This window comes from Mus caroli, unplaced genomic scaffold, assembly GCF_978045245.1.
Source record: "Mus caroli unplaced genomic scaffold, Mus_caroli_1 scaffold_2, whole genome shotgun sequence".
In the NCBI taxonomy this organism is placed as follows: domain Eukaryota; kingdom Metazoa; phylum Chordata; class Mammalia; order Rodentia; family Muridae; genus Mus; species Mus caroli.
The window spans coordinates 5,776,599-5,802,722 of NW_028227257.1; the positions used below are offsets into that span (position 1 = coordinate 5,776,599).

At 44.7% G+C, this 26,124-nt stretch overlaps 1 protein-coding gene across 2 annotated transcripts in view; it reads right to left on the reverse strand.

Moving 5' to 3' along the window:
• Positions 1 to 26,124, reverse strand: part of Rab22a (RAB22A, member RAS oncogene family) — a 42,855-nt gene that overhangs the window by 15,608 nt on the left and 1,123 nt on the right. For both annotated transcript variants that reach the window (XR_002377447.3, XM_021157082.3), the window contains exon 2: positions 25,430 to 25,509. Coding sequence is in view for 1 of the 2 variants with exons in the window: in XM_021157082.3 (XP_021012741.1) it covers positions 25,430 to 25,509 (80 nt within the window). In the remaining variant the exon portion in view is untranslated. The remainder of the gene's footprint in view (positions 1 to 25,429; positions 25,510 to 26,124) is intronic.

The window sequence follows — 26,124 nt, forward strand, 5'->3', positions numbered from 1 at the left end:
AGCTGTCTTTTTGCTGTCCTGGAACTTAGTCAACATTTACTGTGGCTGCCCACAGGGTACCTGGAAGTCCACTCTGCCAACCCCCCAGCATAAAGAACAAAGTGCCACTCAAGCACTAGGGAAAGAGTACAGGTTAGTGAAGGCTCTGCTCTAGCTTGGCCAGAATGTGGAAGGAAGTGGTGCAGGAGGGCAGGGCTGCCTTGCTGAGGGTTCTACTTGTCTCTGCTTAGTTAGCAGCCTCAACCCTTGAGCTAGCCACAGGCTTCAAGCAAAATCTGGGATAGCTGCAGACACTCACTGTGCTCCTCCCATTGTAGTCAAGAGGGTCTTTGCACGTCACTGCGGAAGATATCATAGGACCTAATTGGGTGATTTGGTGCTTATTCATATGTTGGCCCTCCAAGTCCCAGGCTGCCACTCTCTCACCTCTCCTCCCCTGAGCCCTTAAGATGTCTCTTTATAGTACCAAGCATCCCTGCTGATTGTAAGAGAGTGAAATCCTGACTTATCTCAAATCACTTTATATAGAGATTATTTATATATTTATATTTGAGATTTTTTATATGTAGATTTGTATATAGATATATAGATCACTTTGACATATAGATTGGGTGTCTCTATAGTAGTAACATCTAGACTAGTATCAGATTTGGGATTGATGTGGCCTGCTGCTTCTCAATGGTCCCTGCTGGGTTCTGGGTTAGCTACCAGGACAGAGACTGCCTACTGGACTTAAACAGGAATTTCTTGCCACAGACCCAGTGCAGTCTGTTGAGTATAAGACTAGTTATAACTTATCTAACTGTACAGTGGAGATACTTTACACACTGGTCCCAAGTTTTAGGTTGTCAGTCACAGGCTCAAAGCCTGCCTTTCACACCCTGTGACCATGCCTGCCTTTTATTAACTTGCATCAAAATTTGTGATAAGAGTTGTCTGGGTCTTCGTTTCATATTTGGTCTACACTCAAACCTCAGCCCCTGCAATAAATCCTTAAATCAAGCGCTAATCTTTGGGTGACTTTACTTCAATTTCCAGCCATCACTGACTCCACTCTAGGGCCACTCTTCTACTGCTGAAGTTAAATGGTGCAGAGGGTAGGCTAACTGCAGTGTCTTACATTTTGAAGAACAGGCGCTGGCTCCCTGGCATTCAAAGGATACATTTCTATTTCCCAGCCTGCCATTTACTCGTTTGAGAAGCTTATTTTTCACTACTAAACTGTCTCTTTTCAGTCTCTTCGGCAGATCTTATTACCTCTGTAATCTAAAGTCCCTACAACATTATTTCTTAAAGCTACAACACCTTTCAGATGCTTCTCCATTTTTCATGACATTCTAAAAATATGACTTCTACACACATCAAGTAGTCACCATCTTTGGTCAGAGTACCTGTTCCCAATAAAAATACTTGTAACAAAGTGCTTTAAAATTTTCTTTTCTTGCCGGGCGTGGTGGCGCACACCTTTAATCCCAGCACTTGGGAGGCAGAGGCAGGCGGATTTCTGAGTTCGAGGCCAGCCTGGTCTACAAAGTGAGTTCCAGGACAGCCAGGGGTATATAGAGAAACCTTGTCTCAAAAAACCAAAACCAAAACAAAAAAAAAATTTTTTTTTTCTTTTCTTTAACTTCAACAACTTGCTTATTACCTCGCCTGGAATACAAATCTGCAATGGCATCATCACTGCAGACTCCCTACTTTGAGGTCTTTCTTGTGACTGGCACATGAGGTGAAGTTACCTCTGAGGTGCATGAAGACGGACAACTCAGCACGCTATCAAATGAACACCCTAGACCTCAAGGGCAATCTGCTGACAACACACTGCTCGACACATACCAAGATGGACATAAAGAGATGAACACACATGACCCTCACAGGAGCCTCCGACACAGACAAAGGTCTTGGGAAGGTAAGGGTGCTGGAAGGAGCGTCTGGGGCTCAGAGGGAACATCCATCTGGGGCAGCATCTCTAAAGCCTACACGCTGCCTGTGTGGTGGTCGATGTTTATAATTTCAATATTTGGGAGTCTAAATTCAGTTCTAGCAGAGGTCTTAAGGGTGCCTACACATGCTGTGCTGAGCACTCACCCTATAGCGATGGCTTTCTTCCACTGTGCACACTCATTCTCTGAATCTAGCTGTGTGTAAGGGCTGCATGCCACCTGCAGCTGCCACCCACTCCTACCAGTAGGAGCATAATATACTCTTCTCTTAGGGTTGTGTTCATCCCCTACAAATTCTTTATATTCTCCACCTTGGTCACATGTTCAAAAATTTTTTTTTGGAAAATATTGAAAACCTAGGAAGGTATTTATTTAAACAGGAAAATATCTAAAGAGTTTGGCCTCTCCTTTCGTATACTTTCTATGAATAACTTAAAATATCATGGACAATAAAGTCAACAATGACAACACAGCTAGTTGCTTCAGCTAAGTGTCAGCTGCTGTCATGCCCTCTTCCTGCTTGCTTGCTTGTGTGTAAACCTGGAGCATGACTGTCAGCTTCAGGACTGAATCTTCCCCATGTCTGTCCAGGGTCAGAGCCATGGATAGGGCTGCTGGGATCCAGGACAGCCAGTTGGACCCCAGCTGGAGCACTCTGTGGCCTTCTTGCTCCAAACACTTGACCTTCCAAAGTCTTGTAGAGAAATCAGATTATCTCCACCACCACTGAGAAAGTCAACTGGGAGGGCTGGTCAGGGGTCAGACACTTTAGAAGATCCTTACAAGGCTCTTCACAAAAGGGACCATGAACAGCCCGAGCCAGGCAGTGATTTTCTTTTGTTTTGGTTTGGCTTTGGTGTTTCGAGACATAGTTTTTCTGTGTACCCCTAGCTGTCCTGGAATTTGCTCTGTAGACCAGGCTGGACTTGAAGTCAAGAGCCAGAACTAAAGGTGTGTGTTACCGTGCTGTGGCGGCTTTAGAAGGTAATCTGAAGGTGGAAGTGGAGAGTGCAGCAACGGGTCAGGAGGATGGCAGAAGAGATTGCAGCCAAGGCAGTCAGGCACTAGAAGCTGGGAACTGCTAGGAGGAGCCAGCTTAGCTAACACCAAGGTTGTCAGCTTGATGAAACTGGTTTTAGACTTCTGATCTACAGAACTACAGATGGAAACACCCGTGTTCCTCATCAAGCTGCTGCTGTAATGTGAGGAGATAACACGGAGCTATCTGTACAAGTTAGGAGGAGACTGTGCACATGGGCAGAAGTGATGAGCAAGCACATAAAGAGCACCGTGGAGGCAGAGCAGAGATGGAGCACCGATGGCACCTGCAGCAGCCTGGCTCTGGCTCGAGCCTCCATGGGGAGGAGCAGCTGTAGTGTTGTTAAGAGGCCAGAGAAGGCTTGAAGCAGGGAGGAGCCGGCTGGAGATGAGAGCATGCTGTGAGCTAGTGCCTCTCCACAGAGGTGATCTTTGTGCCCTGGCTTCTCTCTGTACAAACACCCTAACGAAAATCATCCCTGCTTTTTAGACCAAGCCTGATCCAAACAACAATGTTGGTAAATCAAAATACTTGTATGTTTCATGGACTAAGTTCACTTATTGCTTACTGGTGTTCCATCTGAACTCAAGCACGTGCACTGCTTCAAAAGTCAGAGCTAGGAGCTGCATGCCTTTAATCCCAGCACTTGGGAGGCACAGGCAGGCGGATTTCTGAGTTCGAGGCCAGCCTGGTCTACAGAGTGAGTTCCAGGACAGCCAGGGCTACACAGAGAAACCCTGTCTCAGAAAAAAACAAAAAACACAAAACAAACAAAAAAGGCAGGATGCCGGCTGATGCGCTTACAAGGGGCACACACATGCATGCACGCATCCACTCACGCACGTACTCACTCATTCACTCATACACACACTCACTCACTCAACTCACTTCTAGGCCCTTAATGGCCCAGGATGTATATGACGGGCATTACAGGGCAGGAGACACAAGAGCAGCAACTGGGGAATATTAAGCACTTTGAGAGCAGAGATGGGCTGGGGAGATGGCTTAGAGTACTGGTTTCTCTTACAGCGGACCCAGGTTCAACTCCCAACCACCTGTAAGTCTAGTTCCAGGGCTGGACTCCACCATGTGAAATACCTAAGTTCAGGTAAGCACAAACATCCAGGATCCTGGACAAAGATGGATAAAGCCTGATAGGTGGAGGTGGGAGAAAGGGGCAGTTGGCTGTGACTGGTCAAAGGGCGGGCATGGTCTCAGCTTGTCTGAGGCAGTTTTTCAGATGCTTAGGCACACATGCAATGATGTATTTCAGCTGTTTCCAAATTGTAATTGCAGTCCTCCGGCTTCTGAACAGGTAATAAACAACTGATATGCTTCAGCGCCTCACAGGTACAAACAGGAAGTACTGACATCTTCCTCTTGCTCCTCCAGCCAGCCTCGTCCTCCTGGGAAACGACTTTATCAGTTTCTACAGAAGCACCACAAGTTTATATGAGCACACCTAGCAAACCCGCCTTCCTTTTTTGTAATACTCCACACCGATGCTTTCACTCCACACCACACTAACTCACCTGAAAGAGTGCGATCTGTATCTTCAAGCTGTTTCACTGCACTTTATATAATAATTAACAGTGTTAATGATGTGTTTATAAAAAGATAAAGAGAGAGGGGATATATTCTATGGGGGTGTAGTCAGATGTGGGGGAAGGGGATGCCTCAGCAGGCCCATGGCAAGGCATCCATTCCCCCTGAGGAACCAGTCACACGCCAGTATAGTATAGAATAAGAGTTTATTCAGGGCATTGGGAGGGGAGTTAAGAGGGTAGTAGAGTCAGAGAAAGGCAGAGAGAGCATGTGGAGAGAGAAGGGGGAAGGGAGAGAGGGTGGGTGGGGGGAGGAAGGGAGCAAGAGCCCAAGAGAACAAGAAAGGAACAAGAGGGGGTAGGGGACACAGCAAGCAGTCCCCTTTATAGTGTGGGTCAGGCCTACCTGGCTGTGGCCAGGTAACTATGGGGGTGGAGTTTAGACAGAATGGTAACAGTCAAGGGTGCGCTCTGTAGGACAGAACCCTGGAAGTGCAGTTGCTGGGCAAGACTGAAGGAGACAATCACTGCACACGGGGTGAGAAGCAGACCTTCAAGGGAGTCTTCCAGCTTGGCTGATTAATTTTGATGCCATGAGCATCAGATGAGTCAACTGACCTTCCTTCACCGCAACCATCTTGTGAAGGTGAGGAAAAACTTCCCAGGGGTTTCCCAGAGGTTCATGTACTTAAAGCTTCGGCACCAGTATGACCTCACTGGGATGTGCACTGAACCTTTGACAGGTAAAGATGGGCTGAGGATCCCTCACTTTTCATTTACTTTTTAGCCATGAGGTCCCGGAGCCTACTCTGCTGCACTCTCTCAGGATGCTGTGCTGCACAGGACAGAAGCAACACACAAGAGGGTCAACTGAGCATCCAGTGCAGCCTCCAAAACTATAAGCTAAAAGAACCACCCTTGCCTTTTGTAAATTAATTATCTCAGCAATTTTGTTATAGAGACAGAAAAAAATGTCATTTTTCTGTCCCTATAAAGATGGAGCTTTACAAAAACTGTAATCTATTGAGGTATAGTCTTGGTTAGCCTTGGGTATAAACTTGACACAGCACAGAAAAGTCTAAGTGAGAGTGAGGTCTTGAGTGAATATATATATGGAAGCCATCCCATCATCCTTAGGCAGTTAGAGCTGGGGTGTGAGAACACTGCAGAGGGGCTGGAAACATGCTCAGCTGTTGACAACCATCTCTCGTTCTTTCACAGCACCCTAGCTCAGTTCCTAATATTCCCAACAAGTGTAACTTTAGCTCCAGGGGCTGGGATACCTTTTTCTGGTCTCCATAGGCACCCCCCCCCCCCACACACAGAAAGATACATGCACACACACACACACACTCTAAAAATAAACAATCTTTAAAAAAAAAAGAAAGCAAAACTGAAACTCTGAGCATGAACCTGTGAACAAGGCAGAGAGAGGGTGAGGCAGTCAGTAGCGCTCCCCTCCCCCATGGCTCTTGCCCCTCAGTGATGAGCGGTCATCCGATGTAGCTGAAACCCTTTCTTCCCCAATTGATTTCAGTCAGAGTGGTTTATCACAGCAGTAAATGAAATGAGAACAGGTGGAGTTGATATACAATAAAATGTAGTGTAATATTTTCAGGCCAATGAATTTTAAAACTTCCTAGTCTCATGTAACCATCACCCAAAATAATATAGTCACAACATTTTCCAGTCCTAGAAATCTACCTCATGTACATTTCCAGTTCCTTTTTGCCACTAAACTGATGATGGAGTGAATGGGGTCCTGAGGAACTGAGTGTGAATACACAGCACCTTGTAGAAAACTGTGTGGTAGGCCATGTCTGTAACCCAGCAACCCAGCACTGAGGAGAGGACTACGGTGCACCGGCCAGCCAGTCTACCAAGACTGCTGAGCTTCAGGGTCCAAGGGAGACTTTGTTTCAGAAGATAAGGTGGAAAGAAATTGAAGAAAACTTGGATGTTGACCCCTGGTTTTCACATGCTGAAGCACACATATGCATGTTTCTGGTGCTACTCTTATGACCAGGCTTAGCAACGCTTGTATGTGTGCTATATACTGAGTAATGATATCCTCCTTTTAGACCTCAATCAAGTGATAACCCTTCAGTCTCCAAGCCTGGACTCGCTTTGTCCCCATTAGAGCTGTTAGGCTGGATTTTCACACCTGGAGAACAGGGTCTTCATCCCTATTCAACAGGAAGATTCAGAAAATGTAGGATTAAGGGACTACAAAGTGGGTGTGGTGGTTCACACATATAATTCTAGTAGCTGGAAAGCTGGGGCAGGGGGATCACTGCATGTCTGAGGCTAGCCTGGACTACATAGTGAGTTGCAAGTCAACCTGGGTTATAGAGTTTGACCATGTCTAAAAAATAAGAACAACAAACCTTCAACGGGATGATCTAAGTCTCAAAAAGAAAAATTGAGTCTGAGCAGAAAGATGGGAAGAAGTTAAGAGGATATCACATGTAAGGAGCCCCTCACATCTGCTGCCGGGAAGAGCTCTTTAGCAAGATTATAAACTGTGTTTACAGTCAAAATAGGTTTTGGATTGTGACCTAAGTATAACAAAGCTTCCTTTGACTATGTTTTTATCTAATGGCCTGGGAACCTGTACCATACATTCTGTAAATCACTTTAAAGTCTTACGGCCAATAGCAGGAATAAGTGAACATTTCTACCCCATCTTTTACATCTTTGAATAGTGTAAGTGGATGTGACTTCAAAAGCTACCAAATTCACATAAAGAGCAACTGAGACATGGAGTTGCTGCTGTGCAGAGAGGCTGGAGGCTGCTCTGAGGTGTGCAGTGCCATCCGCCTTTTACATGTCCAATATTCATTCACTCTTAATGCTGTCTTTACACCTATGTTTTAATAATGTACTTAATAATATTTCATAAACCTCAAGTCTGCTTCCAAAACAAAACAAAAACTTCCAAAACAAAACAAAAAAACAACAAGCAACAAAACAAAACAAAACACTAAACTAAGCAAGCAACAACAAAACAGAGGAGGGCTAGTGAAAAGGCTTCCTGGGTAAAGAGGCTTGCTGGCAAGCCTAAACATTTGTTTTTCTCTGCAGGACCCACACAGAAACTTTAAATTGTCCTCTCACCTCCATATTTGTGCTTTGGCATAGGCACTCCCCACACAAAAATAAGTAAAGGCATTAAAAAAAATTAAAAGGTACTAGATATGATGTGGTGACTGGAATCTTGGAGACAGCAGACCAAAGGACCAATTGCATTGAAGACAAATAAGTGGAAATTGTATAAGCATTAGAGGAAAAGTAAAGAGATGAGAAAAGGACAGGTCCAGAGCCTCCTTGGCTTACCGAGCGCGTTGCACACACAGAACTCCCATATCACAAACGAGACAAGAAAATGGGGCAGGAACAAAACAAACAAAACTTGTAAAATCACTGTAAGTAATGTCCATATTTTGTAAAAGTCAAACTTCAGGTCCAGAAAGTTGATGAACCCAGAGGGTATTTTATATTTTGTGTGTGTGTCAAGATAAACTGGCCAAACAAGAGGTAAAGAGCGGGCTCCCAAAGCAGTCAGAGACTAAAGACAGACATTCCCTATGCAGAAGACACAGGCAGGGGTGAACTGTTCTGCAGAAACACAGATACCAGGGTCCTTCCAAGTGAACAGTGCATTTTAAAGTGCTAGAAGAAGCAAATAAGGAACTGCCCAAGCCAGAGTATCCATCCTTCCAAGTGAAAGAGAACCTCTGCAGGCTGTGAGGCCAGAGTCTGCAGGAACTAACAGTGTTTAGAAGGCAGATGGTGTGACTATCATAGTACCAAGGCAAACTGAAGGGAGTGCAGAGCCTAAAGATGGAATGTGGAGTTCATAAGTCCTGGTAAACTTACACAGCATCACACACTGTGCTTGAGGAACTAATGGGCCCAAATAAAACATGGGGCTTCAAGGACAAACCTACAATTAATTTTAGTGGATCTAAAACTTGTCCTAAATCAACACCCTCCTACTCATATTAATGTCTTGATGAAATAACACAGTGCAATTAAATGAAACAATTGCAGCTGGTAACATGACCCGGCCATGAACATATTGAATATCTCCTTAATATCCTTATGCACCACACTCTTTCTCTTGCTAAGGCACTGCCATTTAAACACAAGCCCAGAAGCACAATGGCGGATGTCTGTGACCGCAACACTCAAAAGGCTGGGGCAGGAGGAATGTAAGTTCAAAGCCAGCCTGGACTACGTAAACAGTTTCCGATCAGTGTGTGCTACATGGCAGGACTCATTCTCAAAAACAAAAAAAACAAAAAACAAACAAACAAACAAAAAAACAACAACAACATAAAAATACCTTCAAACAACAGCAAAACATCACAAAACTGAAGTACCTAGAACAGAATTTAGGTGAAGGATGGCAAAAGGTATCACAGGGTGGATGAGATGGGTGTTCTGAGAAGCCAAACCCTCCAATAAGAAAAACAAATAGCACACCTTCTTTAACTTGCTCAATGAAGAAGCTGAAGCTCAAATTGTTTAAAGTAGCAGGAACAGGGAGGGAGAATCATCACAAACAGGGAGTTAACTCTGAAAGCAACAAAGTGTCAGATTAGTAGTGCAGCCATGAGGACAGCTCAGGGAGTAAAGGTGACTGGCAGGTGACCTTGCAATCTGAGTCCAGTCCCCAGGATGCAGGGAAAGATGTACAGAAGGAATCAGATCCTCAAAGCAGTCTTCTGACATCCTCAGAAGCTACATCCTAACAGCAGCTACAACATGGGTCAGGACTGGGGATGCTAAGACACCTAGCTATTCAGTCAGTAAAGTTCTTGCTATGCAAGCACAAAAACTTGCTGTCTTAGGGTTTTACTGCTGAGAACAGACACTATGACCAAGGCAACTCTTATAAGGACAACATTTAACTGGGGCTGGCTTACAGGTTCAGAGGTTAAGTCCATTATTATCAAGGTGGGAACATGGCAGCATCCAGGCAGGCATGGCACTGGAGGAGCTGGGAGTTCTACATCTTCATCTGGAGGCTTCTAGGAGAAAACTGGCTTCCAGATAGTCAGGACGAGAGTCTTAAAAGCCCATGCTCACAGTGACATACCTACTCCAAGAAGGCCGCACCTTCAAACAGTACCACTTCCTGAGCCAAGAATATTCCAACCACCACACTTGCCCTGCTAAACCCCAGGCCCACATAAAAGCCTGGTGTGGTAAAATATGCTTATAACCCCAGGGCTGGGGAGGTAGAGAAAGGGGGATCCTCTGGGATGCATGCAAGTTGGCCTTGCCTAATCAGTGGGCCCCAAACCAGAGTGCAAGACCCTGTCTCAAAATAAAGCCAAACATGCTCAAGGCTCTTTGACAGTTGTATTTACAATCAAACAGTGGAGGAGGGAGGTGAACTTAGATTAGAGAGAATTCCTGCATGCTACACAGGAAGTGTTAATGTATTTATTATTTAGTTTTTGTTCAATAGATCATATATTTTAAGTTTAATTGAAATCATCAAAAAAGGGGACAGATGTAAAGAAATACAACTCTCAGACTCGTGTGTGTGTGTGTGTGTGTGTGTGTGTGTGTGTGTGCGCGCGCGCGCGCGCATGTGCGGGACTTGGGAGTTCTTAAATATTTTACTACTGAGCTGTAACCACAATCCAAAAGGTGTAATGAATGTAAGTAAAGACAGGGCTGGTGGCTCATGTGTACAGTCACTTGAGGATGAGGCTCTGCAAAGACTTACCATGAATTTGACACTAATATGGGCAAGACACACACACACACACACACACACACACACACACACACACACACACACACACACACACACACAGTTCTAGGCTGGCCTTGGCTACAGTATGAGGATGGACCCCATGGGCTCACGAGTTTGAATGCTTGGTCCACAGTCAGTAGATCTGTGTGGAAAGGGCTAACCCTTTTTATTATGGCCTGGGTTGAGGAAGTGTGTCACTAGGGTGGGCTGGAAGGTTTCAAAAACCCACATCAGGCCAAGTGTCTTTCTCTCTGCCTGATGCCTCTGGATAAAGATATAAAGCTCTTAGCTACTGCTCAAGAACCATGTCTGTCCATCCCCCACTATAATGATAATAGAATAAATCTCTGAAACTGTAAGAAGAGCCCCAATTAAATGTTTTCTTTTATTAGAAAGGCTGATAATGTCTTTTCATAGCAACAGAACAGTAACTAATACAGTCAACCTGCACAGGACTGCAGATAACCACAGTTAGGAAAATCACAAGTGAAAAGCCAACCCGAGCTAGAGTAAGTTGAAGGCAGCTTGGGCAGCTTGTGAAACTCTGTCTCAAAATAAAAAATGCCAGACTGTGAGGATAGAAGATACAGCCTAGTGTGTAACACTTGCCTAGAATAGGGTTCCATACCTAGCTTCGGAGCTAAGTTGTAAATGAACCATGTCCTGGGAGGACTGAAGGGAGTGAAGATGTAATCCAGACTGTAGCAGATAGTCACTGAGGAAATCCATGCACAGTAGTCCTACATCACCCTAGCGGGTCTATAGAATAAAGTTCAATGAGCACAAGAAAAATTCATTTTCAAGAAGGAATGAAGTTCTTTCTTTTCTTCCTGTTCTGAATAAAGTTTCCATGAGGTAAACTAAGGAGGTGACCCTTCACAGGGCAGTGACTGGAGTGGGGTGCTGGTCTGTGCTGAGCACGTGGGAGCAGGATAATAACCCAGGTGGCTTTTCCTATAGTGAAGGGTCAGTCTCTCACCAGGCAGCAATACCTTTACCACTGCACCCCACCATGTATTCCCCACGACATCCCCGGTGCCTCCCCACTGCACTTCACCCACCCACTCCCACACCAAAGAGCTGGCTGTCTTGTCATGATACTGGGGCAGGGTGTGGGACCACTATAGAGTGAAACAGCCATTTTAACAAAACTGTTGGGACCTACAGAAATAAATGTTAAGTACAATTAAAATAAACTTATTTTCCAGTTTAAGAATTTGTACATTCAAGGTTCACTGCACCATCACCCTGAATACTAGTACAACTTCTACAAATGACAGTGCATTTCCATGAGCTGGAAAACAAACCAAGCAACCCTATGACACAGTGCAGAGAACCTGCGGAAGGTCAGAGAGAGGAGCATGGCCGTGGACAGAAAGACTCAAGTGCTGTTAGGTGGGGAGGATAGAAACTCACAGGATGAGGAAGGCTTGACTAATTCACAGGGATCACAGATCTTACCCACTTCTCTGCACCAATGCCGCGGAGTAACAGCAAACAGGAAAGGGAAGGGAAAGCAGACAGAGCACCTAACTCCGGGGTCGGCCACACCCACCCCAGCCGGGAGGACCAGGAGCAGGGGAGGTTTGCACACACCCAGGACACAGCAGAGACCACAGCATGCAGGAAGACAGCACATCACACTGGATCCAAAGAATGAAATATAGAATATATTTTCTCATTTTACAACAACTTTGTCAGTAATCCAAGAAAAAATTAACTAAGTTATTCCTGTGTCTGAGATTGAGAAGCACATATTTACATGACACTTGGATCAAAGATAAAGCCAATAAATCAGAAAACACTTAGAACTCAATGTTAATAAGGTAACAAAATATACAAATTTGCTGAGCTGGAGAGATGGCTCAGTGCTCTTCCAGAGGACCTGAGTTCAGTTCCAAGTACCCATGACATGCAACTCACAGCCATGAGTCATAGAGGGGGCCTGACACCCCTAGTCTCTGGAGCATCTGCAGTCACACACATATACCCACACATACACATAAATAAAAATAATAAACATAAATGTTTATTTTAGTTAAGGTTTAACTTAGAGACACACACTTTTAAAGTTGTGTAATCTTAAGGTTTCTACTGTTGTTGTGAAACACCATGACCAAAAGCAGGTTGCAGAGGCAAAGTTTACCTGGCTTAGTCCATCACTGAAGAGAGACACAGGGCAGGATCCAGGAGCCGGGAGCTAATGCACAAGTCATGGAAGGGGCTGCTTACTCGCTTGTTCAAACTGCTTTCTTTTTTCTTTTTAAGTAACTTTTTATTGATTCTCTGTAAGTTTCACATCATGCACCCCAATCCTACTCCATCTCCCTGTCCCTTTCAGCCCTTGCAATGTCCCTGCCCTCAAAGAAAATAAAAATAACAAGACTATACAAAACAAAACATGGAAAACATCTCGACATGGAGGCTGTAGTGAGTCACACTGTTCCACAGTAGTCTTTTTGTCCACACTTCTTTACTTACAGATGTGCATTGCAGTGAGTCATTGGTCTGGTTCCAGGCCCCTGGCTTCTGCTACTCTTATCAGTGCTAGATACTCACCAGGTGCATGTTGTTGTCCTGTGCTATGGAGATCCTGTAGCTTTGGATCTGCAGGACCAGCCCTTTCATGCACTTCAGCAGTTTATAGATGAGGTAGATTTTTGGGGTGGGCCAATTTAAAGCCTTGGATCTGGGCCTGGCCACAAGGTGAGCTTTCTTAATAATGAATGCCCTTGGCTAGCTCATCCATTGCTGCAGTAGGCAAGGGGCAAGGTCTGCTCTCTTGTTCTCATTCCCTTGGTCATCCACAGTCACAGCACCAGAGTGAGCTCTACTGTGCTGCCCAGTCAGTGTGGGGACCACGCTCCCAAGTGCTGTAGCAGGTGAATGGCAGGGCCAGCTCTCCTAGTCTCATGATGCTCCCATCACACACACACACCCCGTCGGAAGGGCCAGCTCTCTGGTATTCATGGGGAGGGGGAGGCTGGCACAAGTGTTGTCTCCCCCCTCTACCCCCCCCCCCCCCCGTGCTGCCCAAGGGAAGTGCAGGGCCCTCTGTCTACCTGCTTTTTTACAGAACCCAGGAATGACTCCACCCATGATACAAAGGGTCCTCCCACATCAATCACTAATTAAGAAAATACTCTACAGGCTTGCCTGTAGCCCAATCTTATGAAGCATATTTTCAACCAGGGTTCTCTCCTCTCAGATGACACTAGCCTGTGTGAAGGTGACAAAGATCAGTGAGCAGCACAATGTGCAACAAAAGAGGAAAGTCAGTGATGAAAACACTGACATCAAGAGTAGGAGCTTTCATACACTGATCAAGACAAAGGCGAAGACAGCAGATATGCTACAGTTGACCAAAGGCAAGAACCATCCAAAATGCAAGCTGGAGTCAGTGGAAGCCTGGCAGCCTTATGCTGATAAACTAGCAAGATGGGAGAAGTCCACAGAAGAGGTAAAGCTGTTAAAGAATGCAATCTATCAAAACCAGAGCCAGAAGTAACAGACAATTTGCATATGAACAATCTTACACCCATGAATGGAATTCACTCCTTAATTAACTCTAATACACAAGGAGTGCTGGAAGCCCAGATGGAAACACTGACAAATTTTACTAATCATTTAAAGAATAAAAAGGAGTGTTTCATTCAAGCAGTGTTTCCGAAGAACCATAACTTTGATACAAATCTGACACATGTTCAAAAAGGAAATGACATCACAGTCTCAGTTATATCCACGCAAATCCTAACAAGTAACAGTAACTAAAGCCAACTGTCATGCCTGATGCCATCACTGTGAAGGGATCTAGAATCACTGAGGAGACACGCCTGTGGGTGGCATCTGGGAGGAGTTTCCACACTGGGTTAACTGAGGCTCATGACCCACCCTAATGTGGGTAGCACTGCCCATGGCTGGGTCCTGGACAAACACAAGAAGTACAGTACTGCTGCTCTGCAGATGCAACTGGCTGCTGCCTCCCTTAAGTTGTTTCCTGTTAGGTATTTTGTAACAGGGATAAATAAATAAATAAATACAGGTATTGAGAATTAGCTTTGTTGTTATGATAAAGTTGACCAGGTGATTTGCAAGCTCTGCAAATCTGCAGGAGGAATGTGGAGGAGTACACTATAGAGACTATAAGCACTGCCTGCTGTGTGTCTAGAAGACTAGAATGCAGAGAGAGACATGTGAATGAAAAACTAGCTCATGAAGTTGCAGAGGGAAACTAGGAACTGGGCTACAGGCCATTAAAATGATATTCTGGCTATTTTCTTCCTGAGTCCTGAGAACCTTACTGAGGTTGAATGGAGTAATTTCAAGACAAGAGAACATTCAGGATGTGGCCTGATAGTTCTTGCTGCTCTTCTTCAGATCTTTTACAGTAAGATAGAGTAGAGACATGAAAAATGCAAAGTTCAGCGGGGAAAGGAGTGTATGGACAGCCTGGGACACAGACGCACACACAATATAGCACACATAGGCAGACACACACCACATAGACAGACAGACAGACAGACAGACAGACACACACACACACACACACACACACACAGCCCAGAGGAAGGATGTCTGAAGGGATTTCCTGCTGGAAAATTGGGATGTGTCCCGAGGGGTCAGCACACAAGAGACTGAAGCAACTGTAGCTTGAGGAAGCAAGATCACACCTGAGGCTCACAGCAGACTCTGGCAGTGATGTCCACATTTTATAGGGATGAAAGACTAAGGGTGATCACAGAGTCCTGTATCAAGAGGTTCCAGAAGTCACTGAGGCCAGCTGTGTGGCAGGGTCAGAGTTCCTACAAGGAAGACTAAGTGGACACTTCATGAAGTTGTGAAGGTGAGGCTTAAGCTGCAATGGATCCTAAGATATTAGTAATTACAGGACCATGGACTGTCTACAAGGAAAGGTGCAGGTGACAGTGTGGAGCTGGCCAAATAGAAGTTAGATGTGCTACAGGCAGAGAATCAAGAGGAGTGGCGCTAACCAAGTCCTTTGGCGCCAAGATCATTCTCATCATGGGTCTCAGAAGCCAGATGCTGAGCTGCAGGATCTGGAGTTTGTAATGCTGAATCTGGTCTTGCTTTAACCCAGTCCATGCTTGCCATGTTCCCATTCCCTGCTGTTTTGAATTGTAACTATTTACTTTATGCCACTGGATACTGCAATTACGTATCATGGTTTTAGTTTTTAGGAGTTCACAATTAAGAGATTGCCTTGAATTTAAGAAGAGACTCAGACTTTTAAACAGTGTTGGTGCTGTTGATTACGAGAACTTCAGAAGTTGGACTGGATGCATTTTGCATGTAAGATGGTTAAGTCTATGGAAACAAGGATAGAAGGTTATAACGTAAGAGCACTATGCTTGGGTATCAGGCTGCTAAGGGGTGGCCTTGTGATGGTTAATGTTCTCAATTTGACAGGATCTAGAACACCTAGGAGACAACCCTGCATGTCTACGAGAAGTTACTGGGTTAATGGAGGATGGAAGACTACAAAGGGTGCCCAGACTAAATAACGGGGAAAGAGCAATTGACCACCAGCTCTCTACTCCCTGACTGCAGGTGCAATGTGGCCAGATGTCCTCTGTCACCACGGATTGTGTCACCTTAAACTGTTAGCTAAAGCGTCTTCCACTGAAGATGCTTCCTATCAGGAATTCTGGCAGCCATGCCCCTCGACCTTCCTAATGCCGTGTCCCATTAGTACAGCTCCTCATGCTGTGGTGACCCCAACCATAATATGATTTCACTGCTACTTCATAACTGTAATCTTGCTACTGTTATGAGTTGTAATGTAAGTATTTTTGGAGACAGAAGTCTGCCAAGAGTTGTGACCCACAGGTTGAGAACAGCAACAAGGAAACTAAGCCATCAGTGACATATAACAATCACAGGTTACGATCTGTGTGGATGGAGGGTACAAAAATCCAACAATGATATCACATGGCCCAGTACAGACAGAAAAACATGCGCACCAAGTCAACACTATCAGACAAGGAAAAGGACATCTTTTTTGAACAATTTGGTAAGGGCTGCATGCAATACACACATACATACGTACATACAGACAGTCCTCTAGTGAACACATCTCCAGGTGCAACAGTGAAAGCATGACTACAGCAGTGTCAGAGCACCCAGGCCTCACTCCTCCTTATCAACGTTGTTAAGGAAATCCTCTGGAGCTAACAAAAATAGAGACGCAAAGTCAAAGGCATAACAAAGCCCATTCCAGATGACAGAAAACTGCATAGAAAAAAACCACAGAAACACTGCACATATGTAAGTGAATTCATAAGCAAATTCAGGAAGGTCATTGGAGAAAAGCTCAGAAAACCAAGCTGTAGCTAGCTAGCTCCATGTGGTGTCACATACCTTTCTCACAGTACTCTCAAGGCTAAGGTAAGATGTTTCCAAGTTCAAGGTTACACACCAAACCCTACGACAACAAACAACAACAGTAAACCTTGAACCACTTACCATTCTCAAAGCAAACTAGTGCATTAAAAACATCAAGCCCCTTGGAATAACTCTGAGACAGATGTGCAAATACACGAGAGAAGAGAAAGCGAAGAATACAGACACTCTGGACGGAGGGAAATCTACAGTCATAAACTAGGATTCAGGACTACCATGCCATTCTCTAAATGGCTCTGTAAATTCAACGGAAGGCCAGTCAAAACCACAGTGAGGGTCAGCAGATTGGTGTGTGCAAAAGCAGACAATATGATTGCTAACATTTATAAGGAAATGTAACATAAAGCAGCCAAGACAGTCTTGAATTACAGAACAGTCAGACAGCTGGACATTGCAACTTATTACAAAGATTAAAAAAAAAGTGAGGGGTTTAATATGGGCACAAGGATGGAGAACAGAAAAGACTAATGGCACCTATAAAAGACCACTACTGCACAGCAAACTCACAGCAGCATCCATGAAAACAAAGCACAAAAGCCATAGAAGGTGCTTATAGGCATCCACAAAGCACACGAAGCCATGCTATTGTCTGAACACAAACTGTGAATCAGAGACTGTAACCCTAGGCAACGACCATTTTCATCTTCATCATCATAAAGGAGGTAGTCAGATAAGATGGCAGTGGAAATAAAATGGAATTGTGGACATGGGAAAAGGCAGCAAGATGGCAGATTTACACCAAAGCACACTGACAGCTACTATACACAGAAAGGGTCTAAACTAGAGCGTTCCTGATAAGGACTGCAATGTAGCCAGCATGACTGAAGACCCTAATTTTATATGTGGCTAGTAGCAACTCTATTAGGCAGCACAGATCTAAACACTCAAGTAAAGGGGGCTCTCCATGAACACCCTATTCTCCATGAAGCCAAGTTCGTTGTTAGAGTGCATGTAAAAGCAAAATACTTGGATGAAATTTGTAAGAAACCTGCTTGAAATACATGGCTATCAACAGGTTAAGTTTAAGATATGCAAAGAGAACACAGGGAGCCTAAATTATACCAAAGCAGATCCAGAAAAAGAACAAGTATTCTAATGGGGGAGGGAGGCACCAAGAAAACATGCTACATACACTGACATGCACTATCTAGGCAAAAATAAAGATTAACAAGTTAAGAGCAACAGACAGGGCCTCATACAGAGTTGCTGAAATATTCCTTTTAGTGTGGGCAACAGAAAAAAAGGGTCATACAAATGACCCTATTAAGCACATGTTTTTGTTAGCATTCATACATCTAACACCTCACGGTGTAGTAAACACACAACCTTCAAGGATTGAGCATGTTCTAGGCCAAAAGGAAGATACACATATGCATATCCTAATAAAATTAAAATCAATTTCTTTTAACTTAGGGTAGAACGGGCATCCTTAGCCAGACTGCAGGAGCAACCACTTAGTTTAAGTGTAAAAAGGCCAGATGAGACCCTTTGCCAAAAAAGTCAGGACCACAAAGGTGCTAGCTCTGCACACCTCACCAGTGGACCCTCGCCCTCACCTCATTCCACCGCTCTACTCGGGGTGATAAAGCAGCAGAAGAAACCAAATGTGTACAAGCCAGAAAGGAAGAAGAAGCAAAATGTCTTACAGTGATTGACTGTGCACCCAAGAAAAGCCCAAGGAATTCTTAAGTGTTGTCTTAGCTCAGTCAACCTCAGCAACATCACAGCTATGTGTGTCTGCATATTATTAGCATGCAACCAAAACTAAGAAAGGTCATTTATAGTACCACACTGAAGCTGGAGGATTTGGAGTTTTAGGACAGCCTGGGCTACACATCGAGACCCTATTCCCAAATAGCCTGCTACCAAGAAGAAAAGCCACCAAACAACAAAGAACCTAAAAGCATACAAAACAAAAACAAACAAAAAAAATGTAGTATTTTGAGATTAAAATATACAAGGCCTGAACAGTGACAACTAAAAGCACTGTCAGAAAGAATCAAGTGAAAGAGACAACAGGACTAGAAAGTCAAGATCAACTTTGACTACATGGTGAATTTAAGGTGGGGGTGGGGGGAAAAGAGAGAGAGAGAGAGAGAGAGAGAGAGAGAGAGAGAGAGAGAGAACAAACACACACTCTCGAGACCTAAAGAACAGAGGAGTCTATCATGTTCATGGATCAGAGCACTGTTAGGCTATCAATTTCCCCCAAACTAGTCAGAAGATTGGCAGATTTTTAGTAGATGCTCGAAGAATTGGGCACTATGTCCCTAAAAATGTAGACACAGATACAGAGTCTACAAGCACAAAACAAACTTGAAAAGTATTACAACTAGATGACTGCCGGATTTCCAAAGTGAGAACTTCCCTACATAGCAGCCCATTCCTGATACTAGAACCGCCACTGAGCTCCACACTAACGAATGCCTCGAGTGACCATAGGAAAAGCATCACCTTACACAGCAGACACACTAGGAGAAACAGCCCTTAGGCCAATCTTAGAATGAAGCTATAGGACAAGTTCTAGAACAAGAACAACACATTTTAATCCCAGGACTTGGGAGGCAGAGGCAGCATATCTCTATGAATTCTAGGCCAGCCAGGGTACCTAGTGAGAATGTCTCAAAACATAGAAACAAAACCCAAACTAAAAAACAGAATCTAGAGCAGGAGAAAATCCTTCTCATCTGGGATGTAAGGGACACAAGTCAATGTTACAAATAGAACGGAAAAATTGTTCTTCAAAAGACACTGATGGGCTGGCGAGATGGCTCAGTGCTTAAGAGCACCGACTGCTCTTCCGAAGGTCCCGAGTTCAAATTCCAGCAACCACATGGTGGCTCACAACCATCCATAACGAAATCTGATGGCCTCTTCTGGAGTATCTGAGGATAGCTACAGTGTACTTACATAAAAAAAAAAAAAAAAAAAAAAAAAAAAAAGACACTGGTAAGATTAAAAAGCTGTTGGCTGAATGAACAGCACACTTGGAACTAGGCAAATATTTGAATAGACAGGGATAAGTGTAGGGAAGGTGAGAACACCATAGGTAGTGGGGAGGCACGGTGGCTGGCTTCAAAGCAGACTGACAGGTTTGGGAAGGGTGTGGAATCACCCTAACTTACACACTGTCCTGCATGGAATATATAACACTATGAGTATTCTTCTGTTTTGTTTTGAGACAGGATCTTGCTATTTAGCCCTGGCTGGCTTTGAATTCACAGATTCTCCTGCCTTTGACGTCCCAAGTGCTAGGATTAAAAGTATGTATCACCACGCCTAGCTGGTATGAATATTTTGAAAAACTGACAGCTTATGAAAATTAAATAAATATTTAGTACATAATCCAGAAATGGCACCTCTAGATAACTCTAGATATATACCTGAAAGTAAATTTATGTTCAAATAGATATCCTTTATTCATAACAGCAAAAAAAAAATATTATAAACTAAAGTCAATGACTACATTTTGGAATCTCATGCAATGGAATATTACTCAGTAATAGAAAGGTACATGTGAGTAATGCATGCAGTAAGACGAGTAAACCTCAGAGAGGAGGGGAGGGGAGGGGAGGGGAGGGGAGGGGAGGGGAGGGGAAGAAAGGGAGAAAGAGCGAGCTTTAAGACAAAGCATATCAGAAGCATGTAGCCAGCACTGAATATACCTGAAAGTTAAAGACAGACTGGAAAAAGATTCTCTAGCCACCTGGAGTAGGAAGGGCGGAGCCAGCAGATTCAAAGTAAGAGCCTCATTCCATACAAGACCATTCAGGGTACAAAGTGAGAACCTCATTCCATACAAGACCATTCAGAGTACAAAGGCTTGTCACAGAGTGGGAGACAACTGCAAGACACAGTCCCGTAATGGCTAATACCCAGATGACAACACCCAAGGTAGTAAGAAGGGCGGGCAAGCAGCCCAAGACTGGAACAAAGCCTGACACTTACACTACATTTATGTGCTTTAACCCAATTTTCACAACCACCTGCATAAGAAATCAGAGCACTCCTAAAATGCAAATGTAGGCATAAAGAGATTAAGTGACTTAACCAAGCCCACAGCAACTAAGTACAGGAGAGCTAGGAAATACCCAGCCAGCTTAGTATGAGGGCATGCATTTAAACATGTTGCCATGTTGCCTGCAGCTCAATGACAGTCCTGTAACAGCAAAATGGAGGAAAGAGAGATGCACAGGAGGTGGGAGGACAGCTAGGCCCTACACTTTAAAGAGTCAATCAGTAGATAATGCCTAAAATTGGTGGTGGTAGTGGGAGGAGGGGGCACAGTGTATGTATGGTTGTGAGGAGATCTGGAGGAAACATCAGAAAATAGCTGTACGCCATGGCAACAGAGGTTGCCTCTAAGAAATGGGTCAGAGTAGACACTGCTGTTAGATTAACTTAAAAGCCCTATGACACCATTCTTTCCTGTAAACCTCCCCTTCTCTTTAAAAGAGGATCTTGTTATGTAGTCCAGGCTGGCCTGCAACTTCTCATCCTCCTGCCTTCAACTTTCCTAGGAGGGGATACCCAAGCATACTGGAAATAAAGCTCTTAGAAGCATACAGAAAAAGAATTAAAATAGCGAATAAGAATAATGCTATTATCTATTGAGCTGACAACTACAGCCCTCTGCTAACCACTTTATCTGCATTATCTCCAACCCTCCAAACAACAAGGAGGTGGGCCTGTTGTAGCCCTTGCTTGGGTGAAGAAGCAGGTTGTGGATTTACCTAGCAGGTGGCAGAACTGCAGTTTAGAGGTACTCCAGTGTCTGTGGTTCACTTTGAAGGCCTCCATGTCAGGTGACAGCTTGGGGTTTTGGATGAGAACGGATGCCTTGGTACTGACTGAGAGGAGGAGGCTGAACTGCAGTATCTGAAGACATGCCAGTCCTGCTCCACACCCAGGCAAAGAGGAACAGAGGTCCAAGTCTTTCAAGGGTTGTTCACAAGCATGGTCACAAGGTGTCTGTGGGCTACCTGAGGGCACAGGCTACCTGGTGAGGAGAAGCTATTCCAGGCTGGCTCTTAGCAGAGAATTTAGTGTTAACGGTATGGGATTTACTCACACGTCCACAGTGACTGGCTCTCACTATTCCAACACACCCAAGAGACACAATGAGTTCCTAAGGACTACCATAGTTCATCACAGCGGTGATTCTAATGAAGGCCTCGTCCTCCACACATGTTCCCTGAGGATGGAATCATAGCTTGTGGTTTGACTGGCCAGCTACTGCTGACCTTTATCAAACCATTCCTATGCCACATCAAACCTCACAAAGCAGGCATGAACCAGACAACTCCAATGGAACCCTAGTCACTGACCTGGAAAGTCTAGCCAGTGTTCACTGAGGTCCCCTATTGAGGTCCCCACTCCAGTCCAGACAGGAATGTTCTTTGCAACGAAGGCTCCTCCCTACTGAATAACTCATCTGGGTCATTAGAGAACATACATTTAGGAGTGAGGGACTTAGGGGTAGAGGAGAGATAGACACCTACTTCTCTAGAGAGCTAGTCAAGTTATGAGTTGGAGACATGGGCCAGTGGCCAAGGAAAAGTCCTGGAGAAGCCGACTTTGGGTTACATGATCCAGGTGAAAGGGTGCTTTGGGAACAAAGAGGAGGACATGATTTGAAGAAGTCCAAAGTTTACTTCAGCAGTGGAAGAGGCCAAGAGATACCAGTGAAAGAGTGCAGCCATGGGTGTGGGAAAGGAACCAAAGACAAAGGTACCTTACTCCATCATGCCTGGTCTGCACCTCTCATGTTAGCGCCTTCCCTATCTTTAAGGATCCATGCCTGATTCCTGTCTCACAGTCTCAATGGCCATTCTTACAGGTCTCACTCTGACCTCTGTCCTTGCTAGCCTCCCTGACCCCTCCTCTGTGTGTCTGGTCCTTCAGTCTGCTAGGCTAGTTGCTCAGGGTACTCTTTACCACCCCTCACTGCTATCAACAGGCATACTTCTCTTCAAATACATAATTCCTTAACTTTCTTTCTGCCAAGTACAATCCACTCATCTTTCAACAGTTAAACGTCAGTGTTTCTAAGTGTTTTACATTTTCCATGGGCCCTGAAGGACTCAAGCCTGGCCAGAGAGGTCAGGGCCTGACGTGTGCTGCTATCAGAGATGCTAAGAAGTCATCTTCTGCACAACAGATATAGAACACATCTCGCTCTTAACCTACAGGGAAGCTACATCCAACTACATTATGGCAGGAACAGAGTGTGTCCAAATCAGGATTCTGCAAATGTATATTGAAAAGTGCCAGGTAGACATATAATGGCTCATGTCTGCTCTCCCAGCACACAGGGGACTGAGGTAGCCTTGGCTATATATTAAGTTTTAGGCCTGCCTGGGCTAGAGAAGACCATATTGCAAAAACAAACAAATAAAAGCGACAGAATGTCAGGCTTTGTGTGCCACAGGACTCCCGCCTTTGGTCAGGACAGCCTGAGAACAGCTGAGGCAGGTGTTTATTTACCAAGAGAGAAGGCAGAAGACAAGGCTACAGTTTGCTGACACACCAGGTTTAAATCACCAGCTACCAGAATACCTGACACATGGTTGGTACCTGTGATGGTTTGTATATTCTTGGACCAGGGAGTGGCATCACCTGGAGGTGTGGCCTTGCTGGAATAGGTGCGATCTGGTTGGAATAGGTGTGATCTGGTTGGAATAGGTGTGTCACTGTGGGTGTGGGCTTAAGACTCTCACCCCAGTTGCCTGGAAGTCAGTCTTCCAGTAGCAGCCTTTGTATGAAGACATAGAACTCTCAGCTCTGCCTGTGGCATGCCTGTCTGGACGCTGCCACGTTCCCACCTTGATGATAATGGACTGAACCTCTGAACCTGTAAGCCAGCCCCAAGTAAATGTTTTTTATAAGACTTGCCTTGGTCATGGTGTCTGTTCACAGCAGTAAAACCCTAACTAAGACAGTACCCAATAAACGACTAAACGTTTTGAAAAATACTCACTGGGCTTTCGGGCTTTGCAGTGGTTCCCAGGGCCAGAGAAGGTGGATTTAGTGACATGGTGGGTAGAACTGTGGTGACAATGGGTTACAGAGTAACGAGGTGTGTTCTCTTCCAGCTTAAGCAGCAGGACTGGGCTGTGATGCTGCTTGATGACAGCAGGGTAGACGCGAAGCAGAATGGTAGGAAAGAGAAAGTGATGAAGAGCTGGGAACTCAGCACTCCAGAGAGGACGGGGTCACTGGGCCGTCACTCATAAGGGAGGAAGCCTTTAGAGGCAGAAACAAGGAAGCAAAGATAGAGGAGGAGGGGCTTTGTAGTCTTTCCTATAAAATATGAGTCTGACACAGTGGGAGCCTGGCTGAGCCAAGGCAAGGAAGGTTCTCTTAGTTTTCCTCTCTATTCGTCTGATAGTAAAGGGGGTGGTGTCTTAGCACTTGTGGGTTGAAGTTTCGAAAGGCTGTGAGTGAAATATGTTAGTCACTGATTCATCAGCACTTCTCGTCTGCTCTCCACCTTGCAGTGCAGTGCAGGTGCCAACAAGCCCTGAGCAGCAGGAGGTGATACTTGAAGCACATGGACACACCCAATTCTTCTGCAAGGGTACTGTCTTCACTGCAGACATTGTGGTGGATCTCATCTCCAGGCCTCCACATGCATACGAGACCCTGAGATTTTAACACACTCTCAAGCAGCAGTCTTGTAAAGTCTCCCCCACAGTTGTAAAGTGTTTCCCTTTGTGGCACAAAGCCATATCACATCCTGATGATGAACCACATACAACTTTTCTTTACAGATAGAAAACCCGTTGACTGTCAGGAAGTGTCTAGTCATTACTTAGTTGTACAAACTTAACATAGTAGTAGATCCTGCAAAGCTCATGCTCTCAAAGAGAAAAATTAGGGTTAACCCCATGCTCACCCTGTGACAGTTAAATAGTTAAAAAGATTTTTGTTCTATCTGTAAGAAGCTGGGAAGATGGCTTAGCAGTTAAACCACAGCGCTCTTCTGGAGGATCCGTCTGGTTCCCAGCACCCACAGCAGGCAGTTCATAACCACGTCTAGCGGGACCCCATGCTTCTGGCTTTCGAGGGTGGGCACTCACATTCACACTCACAGACTTACACTCAGACACACATGCGTCTTATCAAAAATAATGAAGTCTTCAAGAACTCTCTAGTCAACTTCAACAGTCCAATAAAACCCCAACCAACCAACCAACCAACCAAACAAACCCCCCCCCAAAAAAACAAAAAAAACCCACCAGACACCCAAAAAAACAAACAAAAAAGCCCCCCAAACAAAGCCTAATCAACCAAACAACCCCAAACCAGACCATTTTTAAGTTAATTCATTACTTTAAAACTGCCACCAGTTCAAAAGGGTTTGGATTCAATTCTACTTCTTTTCAAGGACCAAAACTAGGTAAGCCCCCAAAGACCTGCATCGGACCGTGTTTTCATCTGCTCTCTTTCAGGGTGTAACTGGGTCTGTAAACTCCTGTGTCAGCTGACTCTTTCGATGTTGAAGTTCTTATCCCCAAGTCTGAAGATATTCTCCTAGGATTCAGTAAACCTCACCGTATTCTCTCAAACCATTTTGGAAATGTCAAGACCCAGCAATTCAAAATTTCATCGAGTTCAAGACAACAGGAGTTACACCGGTCACACACTTGTGATGACTTTCCACGCAGCCTGGGATTGATGTATATAGTAAATAAACTTGTTCTCTTACCCTATGGTTGGATTGATATTCGGATCAAAACTGTCTTCCACAAACCGCCACACAATGCTCGATTTACCTACACCCGTATCCTGAAAGAGAGTAAGATGGGGCACTGAGGAAAAACTAACCTACTTGTAGACACCCAAAACTACTTTGTAGCATAAAGTGGAGGACTTCAGAAAAAGCGTCTCCATCTGTAGATGGAAAGACACAAACAGGCTTCTGTAATAAGTCAGTGAAGTAATTATATTACGGGGCCAGAGTGCATGCTTTTCATTCCAGTACCTGGGAGACAGAAGCAGGCAGATTTCTTAGCCTACGAACTGAGCACAGTGCCAGTCATGGCCAACTAGTGAGAAACCATCTTGAAAGTACTGGGGAAGAATTTTGCAGTTCTTAAGTGACACTAGGTAGGACCTCTGGAAAGACCTATGACGACGGCCTAGTGCTACAGGACTGCAATCTTAGCAAATCTATGAGGCAGAGGCAGGAGGGTTCCAAGTTCAAGGCCTGCTGAGGCTGAGATTTCAAGGCTATCCTGGGCAACTTCTGGAGATCCTGCTAAAAAAATAGAAGTAAGCAAGCTGGGGACGCACAACTCAGCGGTGGGACTTGCCTAGGGTGTACAAGGTTTAGGTTCAGTCTCTAAGACTGAACTCCTGCTCCCTCCCAAAGAAAAAATGCCTCTTCAATGTCTGTTTGTT